General features: G+C 40.1%; 1 protein-coding gene across 6 annotated transcripts in view; it reads right to left on the bottom strand.

Moving 5' to 3' along the window:
* Positions 1-22610, bottom strand: part of MAP3K7CL (MAP3K7 C-terminal like) — an 85061-nt gene that overhangs the window by 13784 nt on the left and 48667 nt on the right. For 5 of the 6 annotated variants that reach the window (XM_025379733.1, XM_025379735.1, XM_025379738.1 and 2 more), the window contains 2 exons: positions 13044-13105; positions 2175-2290 (listed from right to left, as the gene is read on the bottom strand). In XM_025379733.1, the coding sequence (XP_025235518.1) occupies positions 2175-2290; positions 13044-13105 (178 nt within the window). Of the gene's footprint in view, positions 1-2174; positions 2291-13043; positions 13106-16290; positions 16440-22610 lie in introns of those variants that run through there. The other variant, XM_025379737.1, reaches the window with a different exon arrangement.

Genomic DNA, 22610 nt, shown 5'->3' on the forward strand with positions numbered 1-22610 from the left:
ACACATACACACACCAGAAGATACGTTTACAGGCTATTTGTCATACAACTAGTCTTCTTTGACTTCAATACAGGTCACGTGATTAATAATCTTCAATTCCTTCATGAAATTTTTTGTAGGACTCCAACCATGTGCTACCATGCAATCTGAGTATTCCAAGCAACTTTATCAAAACTCTTAGAACAAAAAGAAAATAGTCAGACATAGGAGAGAAAAGTTTTATTTGTGACCTCCTAATAAACATCTTTTAATCCCCTATAGCCGAAAGTTTAGATATGATTTTATGTTTGAAGCATGGCAAAGCAAGGAAGGAAGGAAGGGTTTGTAAGGTACTAACTGAGGTCTTACAGAAGTCTGGCTCCAAAACCCATACTGTCCACCATCATGCTATACTGTCTGACCACCATTCTGGGAGTCTCAAAAATTCTAAGGATTTCACAAACTTCTCAACACAGAATATATTTCATTCGCTTTCTTGTAAAAATTAAATTTCGTGTGTGTGTGTGTGTGTATTTTTATTATACCACCACACTTCACATACACGCACCAGAAGATACATTTATTTACAGGCTATTGATCATATAAGTCTTCCTTTGACTTCAATACTGGTCACATTATTAATAATCATCAATTCTTTTATGAAATTTCATATCTATATTAATGAAAATAATAATCATTAATAACCTTGGAAAACCAAGCTCATGTATTTATAAATATAAGATATAACCATATTTCCTAATTTAACAATTCATCTTAGCAGCCCTTTATTGCTGATATTGACTCTGTAATCCCAGCACTTTGGGAGGCCAAGGTGGAAGGACTGCTTGAGGCCAGAAGTTTGAGACAAGCCTGGGCAAGATAACAAGATCCCATCTATTAAAAAAAAAAAAAAAATTTTTTTTGAGATAAGAGTCTCACTCTGTTGCCCAGGCTGAAGTATACTGGCACGTGATCTCAGCTTACTGCAATCTCTGCCTCCCAGGTTCAAGTAATTCTCTTGCCTCAGTTTCCCGAGTAGCTGGGATTACAGGTGCCCGCCACCATGCCTGGCTAATTTTTGTATTTTTAGTAGAGACAGGGTTTCACCACGTTGGCCAGGCTGGTCTCGAATTCGTGACCTCAAGTGATCTACCTGCCTCAGCCTCCCAAAGTGCTGGGATTACGGGTGTGGACCTCTGTGCCTGGCCCCCACAAAATATTTTTTAATTAGCTGAGCATGGTAGCATGTTTATTTCTTCTCCCCCTCCTTTTATTGGGGTGACAGGTGATATATAAGAAATAAACAATCACAATATGTTTGTGTTCTGTTTCACACATTCAACAATAATTTACTCAGCCTCTAGGTGCCACATATCATACCAGGCTCCAGGAATCTGATGGTGACAACACCTGACTACCTGTGTTTTATGGCACTTACCACCTAGTAGGAGATGTAATCAAAAGGAGATCTAATCAAAAGATCCTAGTAATCAAAATATCTCATTAATAAATGGGAAATCCCAACCAGCCAGTACTGTGAAGGCAAGGTGTCTACTCTGACGCTTTGCAAGTATAAAAGAATGGGATTCACTGGGTTAGGCACTGGCGGAATCAAGTGCAGTTAAAAAGAAGGATTCGGAAACAAACAGTTATGAGTGAGTAAAATCAGAGTGCTTGAATTAATAGAACGGTATAATTCCCTACCGCAGAACTGTAATAGTAATAAAAGCTATCAAGATAAAAACTTACCCAACTATAAAATGTAGTCAGTCAACTAATACAATTACGTCATTTCGAAGAGCTGTCCCAGTGGCTTCTTCGCGTGATGTGGGAACACCATCATTTAAGCAGAAATTAAAATTGACACCAAGCCACAGTGTTCTGCGGCCTCTGGGCACATTTACGGAAAACATAGTGTGGTTTTGGGTGGTATTTTGGCATTTTTAATCTCCCGAAATAATATTTCTTATTTAAAAATTTAAGTTTTGAGTAGGAAGCATTCCTGGTATTCCTTTTGCTACTCCATAAAGTAAAGCACTTAATCTCCAATAGCACCACTTGAATCATTGCTATAATCCCCTTGCCTCCGTCTCATCCTCACACTCAGCCTGTCCCCTGCCCACCGCCCTTGGTCCTTGCCCAGTAGGCAGGACCTACTCAGATGTAGAGTGTGGGGGGTGGGGGTAGGTACTTACTTTCTTTGCTCAAGCAGGGCGATTTCCTTTTTGACCTCATGGTATTCTTCTGCTATTTGGCAGTGCTGTTTGAACACCTCCATGGATTCCGCGGAGTCATGACAAGGTGGCAGGGGCTTCACAAACAACAAGAAGAAATTAGTCCATTTCTTTGCATCAGGATAAATTACCAACCATTTTGCTCTGCTGATGTTCTTTAAAGGAAGGTTTTTTCTTTCTTTTTTTTTTTTTTTAACATGAGAACAGCATTGTTAGTCACCATTCAACAGAGTTCAGCTGATTCTATTTGACTGAAAATAGAGAGGTGGACAGATAGTCCCCACATTCGTCTCCCAGTGTCATTCATGGACATCTCTGGCCTAAGCCAGAGCCCTGAAATCCATTACGTGTCAGTTACCTGCCACGTGATGGAGTAAAAATAAGTCTCTCAAGGATTCTACAGCACTCCCTGGAAATCTTAGACTCTGCTTTAGAGAAGAGCAGTGGTGGGGAAACAGTTCAGTTGTCTGTTCAATTACCCCTTGCTTTCTGTTCCTGTAGTCAGGAGGTATAATCTCATCTTGCAGAGTAGAGAAGAAAAGCTCTCTTCTGAGAAATGCATCTGACCTAAAGAAAGATGCTGAGCCAGAAATAATGCTTGCAAGGATTAACAAACCTCTAAGAAAGGCCAGATCTCCCTCCCCCTAAAAAAAAAAAACCATCCGTGTAAGATTCATGTCTCTCTTTTTCTCCCATCCATGGAAGAAACAAAGGCCAGCGCGGCAAACCTTTCTGACTGCAACATGGTGAAAACCCTACTTCTAGGAATTATTTTTAAAGAACGAGTTTCCCCCAAGTGTATTATTCTAATTTCTTGTTTAGCAATGCGTGATTAAAAGTACTACTTTTAGGCCAGGTGGATTGCTTGAGGCCAGGTGTTCAAGACCAGCCTGGCCAACATGATGAAAACCGATCTCTACTAAAAATACAAAAATTAGCCAGGCATGGCGGCATGCACCTGTAGTCCCAGCTACTTGGGAGACTGAGGCAGGAGAATTGCTTGAACCCAGGAGGTGGAGGTTGCAGTGAGCCGAGATCATGCCACTGCATCCAGCCTGGGTGACAGAGTAAGACTCCATCCCAAAAGGAAAAAAAAAAAGTACTACTATTAGGAATACTAGTTAAGAGTTTTTTAAATCACCCTTTTCAATTATATGTAGAAAAAAAATGTATATAAAATCTGAGAAATATCAGTTTATTGTGAAATAGGTTCTTCAATCTTATCCTTTCTTCAAAATGGTGTATGTATATGTATGTGTGTGTGTATATATATATACACACACACACACATATATATATATATGTAGTATCTGACAAGGTCATATTGTCACTAATTTTATATAAGGAAATTGAGAACTAATGAAGTTTTTACTATTTGTTCCTCTCATTATATTCTTCAAGGACACAGATTTCTGTGGGTGTCATATTTAGTGATCCTTCCCACGATATAATAGAAATTCAATAAACTTTACTGTCTGATTGATAGATAAGATGACCTTCCCTATTTATCATGAGGCTCTGAGTAGAGATGTTTAAAGGAAATAAAATTCTAAATAGATTTTGATCAAATTTACCTTCACCTGGAACATCTGTTACATCCTAGTTCATGGAAAATCTAATAGTAATCATATTAGGCAGCATCTTTCTCTACTGCCCATGAACACATTCACAGGATAAACTCAGCCTGTTGGAACCATTATCCCTTTCTATACGGGATTAAATTGAAAAATAATGCACAGTAGTACTACAGTATAACTCTCCCCATGAGATAAAGCTGTTGCCAAAGGAATTCAGAACTCCTGGCTCCTCCAGTCTGTGCCCCAGAAATCGCTACCCACTCATCAATTTTCACCTGTTACACTGGCAACTTACCAGGTATAACAGTAAGGGGAATGAAAGCAATTTATTCTGGGCACCATAGCCAAGCTGTTAAATCATCTGTGCCCTGTTAAAGGATTTGTCTCCTGGAAGGTCCTAAGACTACACATCAGATCCTGTCCTTACAAACACCACACGGGGCTATACTCAGTTGAAACAAGAGCTCAGTACATGTAGGTACCTGAACCATGAATTCAGTACAGTTAACTATGTGACAGCCAAAAAGTTCTAGAACTCTGCATGAAGGATTCACAGCTTTAAGAGAACATAGAGAATAGCCATGTAAAGGGAGGTATGTCTTTTGCTGCTATAATTTAAAAGGAAAACTGAAAAGTACATTAATAACTTTCTTAAGAAGACAGAGGCCTTCCCTTCCTCACCCCCAGCTTGCCACCTGTAATGCTTTTCACTAAGTGGGAAATGTTGTCATTTGTTCTTTTTTTATTATTGGCACCTCTTAATTGTAGGAAATTCAAAGATGTTATTATCTGTAGGTAGTGTGATTGTGCCACTAACGGTATGTAATGATACATATTTCAAGATACATGTGCTTTCAGCAGCACGATCATGCTATCTATACATAATAATATTTTCAAGACTTCCCATCATAAAGAAGGGACAATCAAAAAAGAATAAGCCTATAATACTTTGTATCCAGTTTTCAGAGAGTACAAAGATTCCAGGGGTCATTTCAGCCTCTGGATCCTGAAAACGAAGCCTTTAACTTGACATATAACTCAGCAACACTTCAAATGCTCCCGGTTTGTATGAAAACATTAAAGAGTAATATCGATTTCTCTTTTTTAAGCAAAGAGGAAGGTTATATTGCATAACCCACCAAAACATTGTAAAATTCTCTCATTAGTTGCCAGAGGAAGAGGGAAATAAGGAATTGTTGTTTAATGGGAACAGACTTTCTATTTTGCAAGATGAAAAAGTTCTGGAGATTGGTTGCACAACAATGTGAACATACTCAACACTACCAAACTGTACACTTAGAAATGGTTAAGATGATAAATTTTATCATATGCATTTTTACCCATAATAAGAAAAAAATTAATGCAAAAAATTATTTCATTAAACCTTTCTGCTGTCTCTAGCCCATCGTCTTCTAAGCAGTGCTGCCAGGGTTACCTAGGAGAATCTGACTCCACTTGTAGTCAATCTTCCTCACTTTCCCAAATTTCTCCCCAGAGGACTTCAAATTTCTCACCCCTTTATAATCTCAAGCCATTCACTGGTAACCCCAAACACGTTTTTTGCTGCTAGGATATTGGATATTCCAGCAGCCAAATAATAATGGATATTATTGCCATTGTTTGGCAAATCAAAGTGCTCTTGGGTCAACAGAATCCACTGTTCTTAGAAGGCAGTTGACATCATTAGCCATTTACCCCAGCCCAGGAAACTGACCAAAGAATTTGCTTAAATATATATGGTTCTCGTCCCACCAGGCTAGTGAATACAAGTATCAAGATAGTCAGGTTTTATACCTAATATCAAAAGTGGCACTGTAGAATAATCTGATGTGTTGTTCTGTGGGGGACAGAGTAACTCTCATTGCTTTGTGATATAATGTGTGTATGTGTGTTGTATCATCAGGTCCTGACTGAGGGCAATCCTCTCTTACCTTACCTTTTGAGAGGTAATCCCTCAAAATAAGAGACAATATATGGCCAACAATATTAATCAAACATAAACTTCTGCCTGAGGAAATCGATTCCTAGAATTCAAGAATCAGGTTTTCAGTTTAAAAATGGAGGACCAGTACGCTTAAGTAACACGACATGTAGAACACTGGCACTCATGAATTAATTGACTCTACGTGGGTTTATGTAACACATGCTCAAATTAAAAACTGAAAAATAACTTAAAAGAATACCTGTGGGTAACTAGATGAAAAAACATCTATTAACTTCTTGGAATAAAAGTGACACTATTTCAGTTCTCATTGCTTGATTTTGACTGTTCTTGTCAGAGAGATTTTCATAGTTCTAAGCCCATGCTGGGAACGGATGTACGATAAATAAACTCTTAATGTTGTTAAATAATTTTTTTTTCAGATCCAGAGGAAAAAAATTCCCTTGTTATTTTCTGCATAATGATGCTACATCCTCCCATTTTGGATACACTTAGACCACCTTCCTGCTTAAAGAATGAAATATTGCACTTCAAAGAAAAGGAATCAAAAAATAGTTCAGTTGACAAGTTGAAGAAAAAGATACCACTGATGTACTGGAGCACAAATTCTGTGTGGTCACAGCAGCAGCTTTTCAGATGCACTCCCTGCCATCGTATCTGGTTTACTAAACAACACAGCCAGTTCTAAGGAGGTGAAATTAAGACATTCTCCTAACAGTGCCTCAAGCCAACTTTGAAACACATGTTTCCAAGACACAGATTGGGGCTAGGGTGAGGTCACAGCCCAGGAGGAGATACTTCCTCCTCACCCGCTTTTCCTCCATCTCCGCCTCCTCCCGCTGCCGCCTGAGGATGGAACTCGCAAGGGCTTAATATTTCATGGCAGTGCAGTGTGAAGGAGCTGCTACTATCTCTGGTATCCGCCCCAATTATCAGGACCGATTTAACAAGATGAAGTAAGAGAGAAACCGCAGGGTCCCGTTCCAAGAATGCCGGCTTGAGCCACAAGGTGCTATTCTGCTCTCTGCCTGAGCCGCCGGTTCATAGCAAGCTCCTCCCGAAGTGGATTACACTCCGTGAAACAGGCCCCATGGGGAAGGACGCAGCCAAGCCACCCTGGGCTAGGAGCAAAGCCGGCTCAGGCGTTTCCGTTTTCTACTTGGCTTCTGCGAATGCTACTGGCCCCATCCTCTTCAAAAATGTAAGAATTTAATTTTCCTATCCCAGCTTCCCACACAGAAGAGATATTTAGGAAGCTAAACATTCTACACTCGCTGAACAGTCTTTGTATTTATTCCTTGATTCTCAGGGTTACCTACTTTGGGGAAAGATGGGGGTGTCTGATTTAAATTTACATTACATTGTAATGTCTTACAATTAACAAGCATCGTTTGTTAAAACTGAGAGGAAAAACACAGTCCATGCTGATTTCGATATTTAAGAACTCTATTATCTTAGAACTTTAAATATTTTAAGAACTGACATTTATATAGTATCTACATTACAGTACACGTTAAGCACTATCAATTATACTACAGAACTTATATATCATGTTACATTGGAGTAAAGTATATTTACGTCATTTCTGTTGACATAATATCAAAAGGAGAAAGAACACAAGAGTAGCAAACTTTTTGAACAAGCCATACCCAAATGACAACTGAGCTTCTCAAAACAAACAAACAAACAAAAAAATTAAAAGCATTATTGAAAAGCTCCAACATATCTATATATGTTTTCTGTGTGGGCACAGCAGTCAAAGAAAAATTGCAGTATAAGATACTTTTCAATGTGTGTATGACAGAAAATGTCGGCTATGTCTGGTGCTTTCTATGAGAATACAGCCTAACCACATTTCCAGATGGATGTTAAAGACCAGTGTAGCAGAATCCTGGAAGGCTAGACTTCTTCATTTTCTATCATTTTCATTTCCCAGATGTCAAGCGATATATTGATGCAAAACCTAACAGAAGTTTCCGGAGAGGCTGCTCGGATAACAGGATATTATGGTACACAACTGAAGCTACGAAATTGTTTATTTGTGGAGGTGACATCAGTTTCTGGACTTATCAGACTCTGTTAGTTCAGTGTGTACCACAGAGACACCTGTCACTGTCAGATTAGATAGGAGGACTTTAAGGAGGGATTGAAGCTATTGCTCAATTTGGTTAAAAAAAGTCATATTGTTTTCAAAGCACCTTGGCTTAATGAAAAGAAGAGGGTATCAGAACTTCTATCCCTAACTTAAAATCCCAAGGAGATGCTTTTATTTCATTTTACATGAATAAAAATAAATTACTTATTCTTAAGTACTTCATTCAATAAATAATTTCACCAGAGAATGAAATTCACATTAATTGAGCAATGATTTTGTCAAGGTCTGTGCTAGATCTACTCATTACCATATTTAATTCCCACAACAATGTGAGATTGATATTGTTATCTCCACTTTGCAGTTGAGAAGTGAGCTTTCAAGAGAGTAAATAACAAGCCGGAAATCACAAATTTAGCTGAGATCCAAATCCAGGCCAACCCAATGCTAATGCCCATGCTTTGGTCATTGTCATTCTCATTAGGATGTTTTTAATTACAATCTACTAGTCATCATGTCCTCTACCTGACAATAGAACATATTTCTCATTCCAATGCAGTTAAGACCACGTTGTAGCATAGTTTTGGATCATGTGTAAGTTAAATCATGGTTCCAAAAACATAACATGCTTAAGCAGTAAGACAGGCTTGGTCTTGACCCAAACCCTGGGACCATGAAAGGATTCCACCATCTTTTAGAACAGAGAGAGACAGGTCAAACAGAAAGAAGCTGAGACCTGAAGAAAAGTAATGGCTAGGTGCGTTGGTTCACATCTGTAATCTCAGCACTTTGGGAGCCTGAGGTGGGTAGATCCCTTGAGCCCAGGAGTTTGAGACTAGTCTGGGCAACATGGCAAAACCCTATCTCTATGAAAAATACAAAAATTAGCCAGGTGTAGTGGCATGCACCTGTGGTCCCAGCTACTCAGGAGGCTGGGGTGGGAGGATCACCTGAGCTCAGGGAGGTCGAGGCTGCAGTGAGCCATGATCATGCCACTGCACTCCAGCCTGGGTGACAGAGCAAGACTTTGTCTCAAAAAATAAAAACGAAAGAGAATAGTGATTTTTCATTCATTCTTAGAAATGGACATAGAATTGGGCCTCCTTTCTTCTGACTGTATCATCTACACTAGCTCTACTCAAATACTGTCCCTGATGGCCATGGGAAATTTAGAAATCTAGTCCCAAGAAAGGAATCTGCACAAATAGAATTGACCTTCCACCTACCCCTGGATGGAGGCCTAAGGCCCACAAATGAACATTATAAAGAGATGTTCATTTTAACACCTACCTTCTCCTGCGCTCTCTTGCTCAATATTTTGCATTAATAGAGACATCAAGAGAAATGTTTGTCACTGCTATTCTTGCACAAGGCTTTTTTTGGCTTCTGTGAAAATAGCAGCACTGCGAATTACATGCTCAAACATGTCCACATTCTTGGCAAAACAACAGAAAAAATGCTGGGGGTCAAATTAGTGATCGAGTATCTACCAAATAGCTATTTTATAGCAGCATTTTATAAACTACCGACGCATGTGTAATGGATATCAGAAAGTCAGAACAGATTTTACAAGGTTATTCTATAACAACATTATGGCAACCTTGCAAAACAGAAACAAACAAACAAAAAAAGTTTCCACCTATCAAAGTAATTTAAGCAGCCTGTATGTTCCTTAAAAAGCGTAAGGGAAAGAAGGGAATAGTAAATGTATTTAAACCAAAATTTGGCCTCAAGTTTCTCATCTGTAAAGCGGAGACATAATAGTTTACTAATTATTGTAAGGATCAAATGAGATCATATGTAGGGAAACATCCCTCGCCTAATAGGTACTCAGTGTGCTTTGGTGGGATTTAAATCCGAGGTTTTGCAGAGAATGGGGCTGGCAATACCTGGCATCATTTATTTTCCACCAAGAAAATGTTTAAATCTCTGATAGAGGTCATGAAGACTCAGTTCGTTCTTAAGCATATAGTTGCAACCACAAAGCACTTCATATGCCTTTGTAACCCAACTTTTACTCTTCCATAGTGGATGATGATAGTCGACAAAATTCCAAGAGCCATTACTGTGTGATGAAAGCACACGAGACTGACTGTAAAGGTGGCCCGCTCCATGTAATAGATTGTTCCTTTTGTACATGAAGCATTTGCATTGCTTTCAATACAGAGACTTCCTGCTACAGAAGGCTTAAATGTATATGCTTATGCTAAGCATAGAAATAAACATTTGCTTTCAGATGTCATTTTCTGTTAGATTTCTCCTCCCAACCATCACCGCCTTGCTCTTTAGTCACTCACGCCCTGGAGTACAGAATAAAGATAACAGGCAACAGCTCTAGACAGAGGCAACCCTACCCAAATGCCTTGACAACTGGTAAATGTTTGTAACACTCACTCCTATCCTTCACTCAACAAACAAGCACTTACTGAAATGTGTTTAGTTGTATTGCTGGTAACGCTCTCTCCATTCACAAAGAGATAAAGCACTATCATACTTTAAGGGGAAAAAAATCAAAACCCTGAGCCAGAAACTACCCTCTCAACTGCCTAATTCATTAAAGATCAATGAAGATGAAATAGTTTCATTGGAGTAAAATAATTAAATAGACTTAATTTCTAATATATGTCAAGTGGAATTAAAGCTATAAAATTCAAATGGACCTGGCAATGCTTTAACAGAAAAAATTATCTGGATAATTGCCAGGGCTACTGTGAGTCTTGTGGAGAATGATCCATGAGCCAGAGAAGACCATTAAAGTTCCCAAAGGAAAAAATTTTGTTCCAACACAAAAAAAGTAGAATTAATGATCTATAATTTGAGGAGAGAACAAGAACCTGAATATGCTTTTAGTGTTTTATTTCCAAAACATGTTTACTCCTTATTTTCACCTAATTTCTATGATAATAAAATAGCTTTGATGTGACCATAGAATAAAGAGGAAAAAAATGTGACTAGGGGAAAAAATAGCTACTAGGTTGGTGTAAAAGAAGTTGTAGTTTTTGCCATTACTTTCTTTTTTATTTTTTTGAGACGGAGTCTTGCTCTGTTGCCCAGGCTGGAGTGCAGTGGTATAATTTTGGCTCACAGCAACCTTCAGCTCACTGCAACCTCCGCCTCCCAGTTTCAAGTGATTCTCCTGCCTCAGCCTCCCTAGTAGCTGTGACTATAGGCGCGTGCCACCACACCTGGCTAATTTTTGTATTTTTAGTAGAGATGGGGTTTCACCATATTGACCAGGTTGGTCTTATCCACCTGCCTCAGCCTCCCAAAGTGCTGGGATTACAGGCGTGACGCACGGCACCTGGCCAATGGCATTACTTTCAATGGCAATCCCAATTACACCACCAGTAGCACATAGACAGCCCCTGTGTGAGAACAGAACCTAAGCAAGAACCATCATTTGCAATGTGAGCACATCAGAAGAAAATGCAGGCCAGGCGCGGTGGCTCACGCCTGCAATCCCAGCACTTTGGGAGGCTGAGGCGGGCGGATTGCTTGAGGTCAGGAGTTTGAGACCAGTCTGGCCAACATGGCAAAATCCCATCTCTACTAAAAATACAAAAATTAGCCAGGTGTGGTGGCACACGCCTGTAATTCCAGCTACTAGGGAGGCTGAGATGGGAGAATCGCTTGAACTCAGGAGGTGGAGTTTGCCGTGAGCTGAGATCACCCCACTGTACTCCAGCCTAGGTGACAGGGGGAGACTCTGTCTCAAAGGAAAGGCAGAGGGAGGTCTGAATTGTTCTTCTTCATGCTGAAAAGAAGAGATATTGGTGGGGGCAGGGGAGGAGAGACCATAATTAGATATTAGAAGCCAGGAGAGCTGGGTTGAGAACCCTGCATGGAGGACAGAAAAAAAGGAGACATGATGGCTAATAGCTAGAGAGGAGATTTTAGGGATGACAGAGCTCTTTTGACAGCTGTGTGGTGATCAGCGTAACCCTCCAATCTCCTATACTATTTTCAGTAATACCTACATAGCTATACTGCTTTGTTGAGCAGCTTTCTGTTGGAAAGCTGAGACAATACCCAGGACTGCTGCAAAGGTGAGAATGAGGACTCCTCCAAGCGGCCAGGTCACACCTGAGTCGCCCTCAGTTGGTTTTTAGAGAGCACCCTGGCAGTAGAACACCAGCTTTTCAAACCTGACCCAGGTTTTTAACACAGTGCCTGTGTACTGAGGTAAGAACAGAAGCAAACAAAAGGGAACACTATCTTGGCTTGTGGAAGGGCTCATTCTTGGTTCTTCTTCCACCTCCGTTGAGGACTGTCCAGGAATAAGAATCCCAAACTCAAATGACCTTAGGACACAAGGCACACCCACAAATGGGAAAAGCTGCTGTGTGTAAGATAATAGGGTATGTCAGGGCCTGTTGGGAACTGGAGGTTACAAATCCCTTCTAAAGGCTTTCAAAATCAATATTTAGGAGAAAAAAGTGGTGACCAAGAAATGTCTGTGTACAGGATTCAAGACCCCTACTGGACTTGTCCAAATGTGACTACAAAGTTAAGTATTCAAGTCAATGGCTGGCCCAAGGCCAGTATCCAGGTATTTTAGACAGAACCTCTTCCGAAAGCCATTTTTGCCTGGAATCACCACAGATAATCTAAAGAAAATTAAAATGTGATAAATGAGCTCCTTTCAAATAATTCTGGTGTATTAAAATATCTTTCGACAGATCACTCAGAAACTACATATACAAAATAATTTTTCATGGGTCCAACAAGTCAAGTTTCAGAAGGTTTAAGTTAAAATAATTATATTCCATTAAAAGTTGTCAGAGAACTGGGGAAGGGGCAGGGAACGGAGAAAGGAAGGTTATTCCAAAGTCTTGGCAAACATGGTAAGTTTTCTCTGCGGAGTTTATCACTAAACCACTAACCCCAAACACAGCCAAAACTGCAATGGTATAGAGACAGCCATACCAAAGTAGAGCACGGACCCGTCCTTTTCCCAGGCTCCAGAACTCCTTAAAAATAGGAGGCAATTTACACTATAAGCACTTGATGTCCTGGTGCCATAGCCAGATAACCAGACAGGGGCATTCCATGAGGGCTTCAGCCTGACTTTGGAGCTCTAGAAATGTAATCCTTGATGACTTCAAAGCCCCACATTCTGTGTCCAAGTCAGTCTCCCCTAGTCAGGCCACTCTCTGCCCAGCTCGCTATACTTTATGACACTAAGGAGGAAAGAAGAGAGACTTTAGAAAAATCCTTACCTGTAGCTGCTGGTCTAATTCTGGAAATTCCAAAGGAGTGGAGTCTTCAGGGGGTGTATCATCTGAAACAAGAACATGAAATGATTCTTCACTATGGAGCTCTTTCTTGTAGGAGAGGTGCCCTGTTGGGGCCGTCCTTGGACTCCCCCATAGTTAGACCATCAGTGTACACTGTTTCAGTCATTTTCATCACTTCAGTTGGGGACAGACAGAGTGTAAAGGACAATTTTGCTCGTTTTCTGTACACACAGATGCGTGGAGAGCTTAGTTGGCCCGAACAAAATTTTGCAAGCAAATATCAGAATCCTCAAATGTCCAGGCTGGTAGCTCTCCAATTAAGAAGGACTGCTTGTCTTTCAATACTCTTACATTGGCCAAAACCAAAAAATATGATATGAAACAAAATGCTTTAATAAGGTGCTAATGAGGTGGCCAGAAGGACTTTAATGGGACAGGAGAACATGTTAGTGAAAAGTAGAGGCGTTCGTTCTGCTCTGAATGACTCCAAGTACCGCAAGCTGTGACAGTATTGCTGTCTGCTCCTACCACAAACCACACTAACAGGCAGTTAACCAGAAACTCGTTCTGGGTTACAGTGAGAAACAGGCAGCAACCCAAATGGGGCATTTCTTTCCAATACACCAGGCAGCACTCCTACCCTGCGACAGAATTCACAGCTTTGTTAGAGAGCACCAGAGCCCAGAGAGTCCCAAAAGACCTCCTAACTCATGCTTACGTTGACTGGTTGGCAATAAGCAGCTGTTGCTGGATCGGAAGATAAAGTTCTAAGAAGCATTTGAGGAAATCTGAACAAAATATAGGTCAGAATATCCAAGTCATCCCCAAATCTCTTCAAGAACATAGTGCTGACCCAGCCTTGGTGCTAGAAAGCAGAACCTCTGGTATCTCCAGGTACTCTCCGGCTCTAAGGGTTCATTGGCCACTCATTTCCAATCCCTACCCCAGTATATATACAGTACACATATACATACAGTACAGATACACATACAGATACATATACAGTACACATACACATACAATACAGATACACATACACATGCATATATAATAGAGATACAGTACAGATACATACAGAGTACACATATACATACAGTACAGGTACAGTAGATACATATACAGTACACATACACATACAATACAGATACACATACACATGCATATGTAATAGAGATACAGTACAGATACATACAGAGTACACATATACATACAGTACAGGTACAATACAGATACATATACAGTACACATATACAATACAGATATAGTACACATACACATATAATAGAGATACAGTACAGATACATATACAGTACACATATGTACAATACACATACAGTTATATACAGTACACATACAGATACAGTACAGATACATACATACATGGTACACATACATATACACATACAGTACACATATATATAATAGAGACAGTACAGATACATATACAGTATACATATATGTACAGTACAGGTACAGTAAGATATACACAGTACACATACAGATACAGTATGGATACATATGCAGTACATATACATATGTGCAGTACAGTACATATACATATACAGTACATACACACAGTACACATATACAGTGCAGATACATATACAGTACAGATACAGTGCATATACTATATATACAGTACACTTATACATATAGTACACATACATATACAGTACATATACATAGTACATATGCATATATACATATACAGTGTACATACACATATACAGTACACATACATCTACATATACTGTACATATACGGTATGTATGCAAAATATAAGGTGAAAAAATGATTTAAAAACCAAAGCTATTTTAAATTATAATAAAGCAAGAAAAGATAATAGTTTTTATGTTTTCATAGTCATCACCAAATTTCTTGATTAAAAACTGGCTGATGTTCTTTTTGAACTACAGGGAGTGGTATGGGCCACACACAACACAGAAACAAGTATCCTCTCCCAATGCGCTGATAGTACAGTCCAGAATAAAATGTAGTACACAAGGCATTTCTGGCATCTAAGGCATTGAAGGCATCGAAGATAATCACCAGAAAGATAATTTAAACAAGCACGGTATTCACTTTGACCAAAGCCCTCAAGGGTCATATCACTTAATAGTCTCTGGTATATTTTAGTCAAGAGTAGTATAACAATACTTCCATATAAAAGTAGTTTAAAATAATGACAGTGCACCACCACATTTGAATCTGTTTTGTATCTGCACCTATGCTAGACAATGGCTGTCCTCAGATTCAGTGATATCACTTAACTTTAGCTCACAGAACAAGCAGAAACTGAGAAATTTCCCAAGCCCCTTGCTGCAGGTTAGAAGACAGTCTTCAGAGGAATTGGGATTCAGTCCCCAGGCCCTTTGAATGCTCTACTTAGACTAGAAGTGATAAATTCTGCCCATTACTGTGCCTTGTTAAATCCACCCCAACATTTGCAAAGAATTGGACAAAAGGCAGAAATAATGCACTTGTCACCACTGACCCTTTAGAGGTAGGCTTCATTATAAAACCTATGCTTTGTGAAACTGATTTTGGTCTTAACTGTATTTACATTCACTGCAGTACAAGTTTAATAACCTAGACATCACAATCATTTTAGCTCACTGGGTCCAAGGCCAGAATGATTTGGCAAAGGTAAATGGGAACATATTCTACTTGTGCATCCCAACCCTAATAATCATAGACAAGCAGGCACTTGTTGGAAGGAGAAACCACTTCTGCAAAGTATGAGAGCAGCTAAGACAGTCTAGAATTCTAGAAGACAGCCAGCAATGAACCTCAAGGCTTCCTGAGACTTAATCCGCCTTGCCTCCTGTGAAGTCACACTCCTTCCTGCTTAACTATTTAAAAAAAAAAAAAAAAAATTCTTCATTTACTTTACTACAGTAATGTAAATAGCAAACACCTGGTATCAACAGAATTAATGAGGCCCACTGTGGAAATCTACATCCTTATTTATAGTCACACCATGTCCAGTCAAACATATGTGACCATACTGATAATTTTACAGATAAATAAAGTAGCTTCAAATTGGACTCCTTGAGTTGAAATAAAAGTCTAATTGATTAACATAGAAATCAACATACATATGGATGTTTTAGAGAGTCGAGCAAAATAAAAAGTAAGGCTTTTGTTAAAGAATGGATCAAGCTGGATTAACCCAAGCAGGAAATAGCAGCGGAAACAAGAAGACCAAAGACAGATGTACGAAGCCTACCAAGTCTGAAAGCCAGGCCTGTATTTCACTGTTTGATGCCATCTGGTTTAGCTGGCATCCCTAGCAGCCAGAAATTTCAGGGCTTGCGAAGCTGCTTACAAAGCTGCCCCAAGTTGATGTGTGGTGTGTTTACTTTTAAACAGTGGCTGCCTTCTTTGACTGGTTTTAAAAATAGGCAAATATTCTAAAAGCAGGATGATGAATCACTGGATTGGGCCAAAAGGAAAGAAGGAAAATGACTCAGGCTGACTAGTAGCACAGCTGTTCCAAAAACATTTGGCTGAATCGTTGTAAAACATTTTGACAGTGATACCGGATCGGAGTTCCTGACAGCAGTTAAGTTTGTTTTGACAATTCCAGAAGCATAAAGTAGACTGTACAGTAGCTGTACAAGAGACCCTCCAGCAAATTTAGCTTTTTTCAAAAGAAAATAGTTGCTAGATATGTTTATAATGGGACAAAATCACAGCACGAGTATACTTTTATTAAAATCTATTTACCAAATATTTATTGTGCAAGACTGGGGCTGAGACTTATGCAAAATGAGCAAATCACTTTATCATATTTTTAATGCATTAAGGAAGTAATTTGAAGGCTTCCTCTTCAAAATGGCACTGTAGACTTACCAGACCAAGCAAAATGTATCCTAAGAAAGTTTTTAAAGGATGAAATATAAAGGAGAGAAGAGGAAAATTTTTTATATAAACAGATGTTCACTGCTTGTTTGGCAAATACAATGTGACGAAGCCAATGTCCTTAAGATAGAACTTTCCTATTGACCACCCAACCGTTGTGATGTACCATGGTACATTTGACGATGGGCTCTTTTCAACATCTATTGAGCAGCTGTTGTGTTGGTTTCAGGATTCTTTTGTTTGTAGATTCCCTTCAATTGTCTTCTCTGTGTTTCTCCATAACTTGAACAAATAGGACACATTGGGTCTGTAATCCAAATCCTCCCTGTTATTTAGCAATGAGAGCTAGCAATCAGTTAGCAGAGAATATTGAAACTGGAAAGGACTAGGCAACCGTCTGGTCCAGCCCCCTCAGAGTAGAGCTAAACACAAGGACCCCAAAAAGGGAAAGAAGCTACCCAAGACTCTGTGATTCGTGGCCATGTAAGATTAAGGGGTGTCCCCCAGCCCTGGGCTCTTTCCACCATCCCACTCCGCTTTTCTGCACTTACTAGTCCACAGGTTCTCAGACTTGTATTTCATGAACCAGTAAAATTTTCCCTAAAATATTCTGGCCAGGCACAGTGACTCATACTTGTAATCCTAGCACTTTGAGAGGCCCAGGCAGGAGGATCACTTCAGGTCAGGAGTTCGAGACCAGCCTGGCCAACACAGTGAAAGTCCATCTCCACTAAAAATTCAAAAATCACCCTGGCATGGTGGTGTGTCCCTGTAGTCCCAGCTACTCGGGAGGCTGAGACAGGAGAATCACTTGAACCCAGGAGGCTGCAGTGAGAACCGGAGGTTGCAGTGAGCCAAGATCAAGCCCCTGCACTCCAGCCTGGGCAACAGAGCTAGACTCCATGTCAAAAAAAAAAAAAAAAAAAAAAATCCCTAAAATATTGGGAATTACATCTTAAGAGCATCCAACTATTTCTTTGGCTAGTGAAGATGATTCAAAAATGACCACCGAATATCATTAGTATCCCTTTATGATAGAGAGAACATTTCAACACCAAAATCATAAGGCAATCATAGAGTAAAGGAGTGGCCATTATATTTAGCTTTACAGATGAAAATAAACATATACCCAAAACACCTCACTGTCGTACCCTTCTTTCTTTCTTTATATCAGAGGGGTGAAAACTTCATCAAAGCCAGACTGGGTTTTGAGAACACTGTTCTAAACAACATCTTCACTGTGTTTTGCAGTCAATCATCTCTCCTTCCCACTGTGCTCACCATTGTAGACATAACTGGGGTGTAAGTTGAGAAGCCCTAAATCCTTGTTAAAAAGTGTTTAGGCTGCCACATGGAGAAGACCTCAGGAGAGGGGAAGCCATGCCCAGAGGACATTCCCAAGCCCACTGCACTCCCCAAGCAGAACACAAGGGGAAGCCTTGCCCAGGATCCACTGAATTTGTTGACATTTCTTGCAGTTACAGCTGGCTTCATGGGCACTGGACCTATGTGATCACACAGAGCCCTCCCTCCAGATGGGCCCCACGCTTAATTTAATACTCTGCTAGAGTGTCTTGAATTTCTTAATAATTTTTGAATGAGGAACGCTGAATTTTCATTTTGCACCATGCCCTGTAAATTATGAAGTTAATTCTACCTGCAGTATGATCTCTGAGTGCTGGTGTCCTGTAAATTGTCCTGCAGGTCACCAGGGACAAACTGACACTTACAAGGCAGGTGAATCTGGGTAGTGGCTTAAGTGCTGAGGCTCATACAGAAACTTTCCTGGGAACTGTTTGCCTACGAAGGCTCCTAACCACTAAGAACACAGCAGGTCAGTACAATGTTCAGTAGGACACAGACTTGAATTTGAATCTCAGGTTGGCCACTTTTTAATTGGTGAATGTAAACAATTGGCATAATCTTCTTGAGACTCAGTTTCCTGCTCTGCAAAATGGCAAGGGTATTACCTGTCTCTGAAACTTGCTATTGATAAAGGAATGTGTATGTCAATCACTATCCTAAAGCCCAGCACCCAGAAAATAACCAGTAATAATAATGAATGCTTAATATAATTAAGTTCACTTTTCATTCTTTTTCACCATCAACCTGACCAAAGGGGTAATGTGGAGACAGGGCAGCTGTGTGTGTAGATATGTGAGTAGTGGCAGGAGATGGGAAATTATTATTCTTCATCATCTGAATAATATAAAGGCAACACACAGGGTTAAGGTCACTGACTCTAATTACTGAGTTCTCCCTCTGCCACTTAAGGGAGATTTCCCTGATGCAGCTATAACCTCAGGTCTTGCGGATTTACTCTCTTCATTTAAATGTGAATTTAAGGATCTCCTGTCTAGGCACAGTGGCTCATGCCTGTAATTCCAGCACTTTGGGAGGCTGAGGTGAGAGGATTGCTCCAGTTCAAGAGTTTGAGACCAGCCTAGGTAACACGGCAAAACCCCATCTCTATAAAAAATACAAAACAATTAGCCAGGCGTGGTGGCACACACCTGAAGTCCCAGCTACTTGAGAGGCTGAGGCAGGACGATTGCTTGAGAATGGGAGGTGAAGGATGCAGTGAGCAGAGGTCATGCTACTACACTTGAGCCTCAGTGACAGAGTAAGAACCTTGTCTCAAAAAAAAAGAATTTACTTACAAACACTTTTCATATGAAAGACTGTAAAAAAAAAATTTATGCATGAAAGGTCTTTGAGTACTGTCATTTTAAATCTAAATATAAATTAATATTTTATTTTTAGGAATAAAATATGTGACAAAAGGTAACCAATGCACATTCCTAATATATCCAAAAAGTTTAATTTCTAGATACCTAAGTCCTTGTTAGAGTATCACATAGTTTTAAGACACATCAAAAGCTTTTTAAAACTTTGCTTCCTGCTTATTAAACGCTAGAGATGTGAATCCTTTAATATACATCGGATTTTCAGGACCCATAAAATTACAAGTATAGCTACAGAGATGAATGTGAATATTAACGCAGATATGGATAAAGGTAGAGATTTGGTATGGCAAAGCAGATTTTCAGTTCTTTATAAATTAATAAACATGATGGTATCTTAACCAGGACCTAAAATTGTCAGACTAATAAGACCATGCATCAGTAGACTGGTTTTGCTCAGCAAAAAGAGACTTGATTTAGTTAAGGACAATTTCTTTTTTTTTTTTTTGAGACAGAGTCTCACTCTGTCACCCAGGCTGGAGTGCAGTGATGCGATTTCGGCTCCCTGCAACCTCCGCCTCCTGGGTTCAAGCAATCCTCCTGCCTCAGCCTCCCGAGTAGCTGGGACTACAGGCACCTGCCACCATGCCCAGCTAATTTTTTGTATTTTTAGTAGATATGGGGTTTCACCATGTTAGCCAGGATGGTCTCCATCTCCTGACCTCATGATCCCCCCACCTCCGCCTCCCAAAGTGCTGGGATTACAAGCGTGAGCCACCGCGCCCAGCCAAGGACAAATTTTATGTTTCTTGGAAACACCTATTCACAATTATTGTAGCTATCATTTTGTGAATGTCATTGATTTATCCTGTTGTTAGAATATTTTGACTGGCTTAGGTTATAACATACTCACTGTCTGAAAAGCACCTGCCTCAAGAAGAGCTTATCGGGGCCAGGTTCAGTGGCTTATGCCTGTTATCTCAGCACTTTGGGAGGCCGACATGAGTGGATTGCTTGAACTCAGGAGTCCAAGCCTAGCCTGAGCAACATAGTGAGATGCTGTCTCGACCAAAAATAAACAAGAAACTGGGTATCGTGGTGCATGCCTGCAGTCCTAGCTACTTGGGAGGCTGAAGTGGGAGGATAGCTTGAGACCAGGAGGTTGAGGCTGCAGTGAGCCAAGACTGCACCACTGCACTCCAGCCTGGGCAACAGAGTGAGACCGTGCCTAAATAAAGAAATAAATAAGCAAACAAACAAGAACCTACTGGAAGTATATTTATCCTTTAGCACACCACCAAATAAAATTTACTCCTTTTTTTCTTCTCTCCTACCACAACATACCAGAAGTAACCTTCCTCCATCAACCCCATGGCCCTTGGGAAGCTATTCGTTGTCAGGAAGCTTTGAGCTTTCTCTCATAACATGAACTCTGCCTCTAAATGGGCAATTAAGTAACAGTCCTGAGGACCTGGCTTTGAACCCTCCTTCTATTTATTAATTACATGATTTGAAGCAAGTCACTTCATCTCACTTAGCAAACATTCATTTCCACTTCTGTGACAGCGAGTGGAATAGCACCTTCCTGTGGGGCTGCAGCCAATATTAAATTGATGAGAAGATGCCAGTAAAAGCACTACTCCTAAGTATTCAGTAAACATTCACTTCCTTTCTGGCCTTTCTTCACAACTTTAAGTAATACATTCCAACCAATAAATCCCATAGGATCTCAGACTTTTCATCAGACACCAGGATAATGAACCCCAAGTGGTTACAGATAGTGCATTACTGATTTCATAAGTGTTTCATAATTACGTTTCTACTATAGTTCTCAACTCTGCGCGCCATCAGAAATGTAAATATAGGAGACACCCACCTTCCACCCTGCCCTTAAGGCACTTTTGACTGAATGTTGTCACTGCATGCTGAGACAGCTTTAAAGTAAGCTCATGTTGGGACAGAAGGTGATTCGAGAGAGTTCAGAGTGACTGTCTGAGCCTCGGTTTCCTGCAAATTCCTGGTTCCTGGTGTCTAAAATCCTAGTGGGAACTTTACCCCTTAACTTCCTACAGAGTTCCCTGTGAATATGGAAAAAAAAAAAAAAAGCCAGAGAGGGGGCCTGGGTGCCGTGGCTCACGCCTGTAAGTCCAGCACTTTGGGAGGCCAAGGTGGGCGGTCACCTGAGGTCAGGAGTTTGAGACCAGACTGGCCAACATGGGGAAATCCCATGTCTATTAAAAATACAAAAATTAGCTGGATGTGGTAGCGGGCGCCTGTTATCCCAGCTACTCAGGAGGCTGAGGCAGGAGAGTGGCTTGAACCCAGGAGGTGAAGGTTGCAGTGAACCAAGATCACACCACTGCACTCCAGCCTGGGTGACAGAGTGAGACTCCATCTCAAAAAAAAAAGAAGAGAGGAGAAAATGGTAAACTCAATATTCATTTATAGCTTAGCGTGGATGAGGTTTTCTAGAGTCATTCCAGAGAACAATGATTAAAAGTATGGAGAGAAGAAAGTACTAGAAACCCTTAGGATCCTGAGGCGGACAAGGAGAATAATACTGAAGGTGGAAAAGGTTGAAGGAAGAGGACAGCGACAAAAGACACTTGGTGGCTGGTCCGAGTACAATGGTGTTTACAATTAATTAATCACAACCAGCTACAGATTTCTTTGTTCCTTCTTTTCTCTCAGTGCTTTACTTGACTAGCATTAAAAAATAACAATAAATAAAAAGACACTTCACCTGCACCGCAATTTTGCTGAGAGCCAGTTTTAGGAGTGTACACAAAAAGATTTCACATAACACCCAACTTGTTGCATTAGATTCAAAGGTAGCTATTGCAACCACTCCATGTAATTCTCCTTACCACACAAAACATCCTGATATTTGAGGAGAAAATTGTATTATTTAAAAGAGACACCAATGGTATAGGTTCTGGATTAAAAAAAAAAAAAGGCCGGGCGCAGTGGCTCAAGCCTGTAATCCCAGCAGTTTGGGAGG

Source organism: Theropithecus gelada, chromosome 3 (genome assembly GCF_003255815.1).
Source record: "Theropithecus gelada isolate Dixy chromosome 3, Tgel_1.0, whole genome shotgun sequence".
NCBI classification, from domain to species: Eukaryota; Metazoa; Chordata; class Mammalia; order Primates; family Cercopithecidae; genus Theropithecus; species Theropithecus gelada.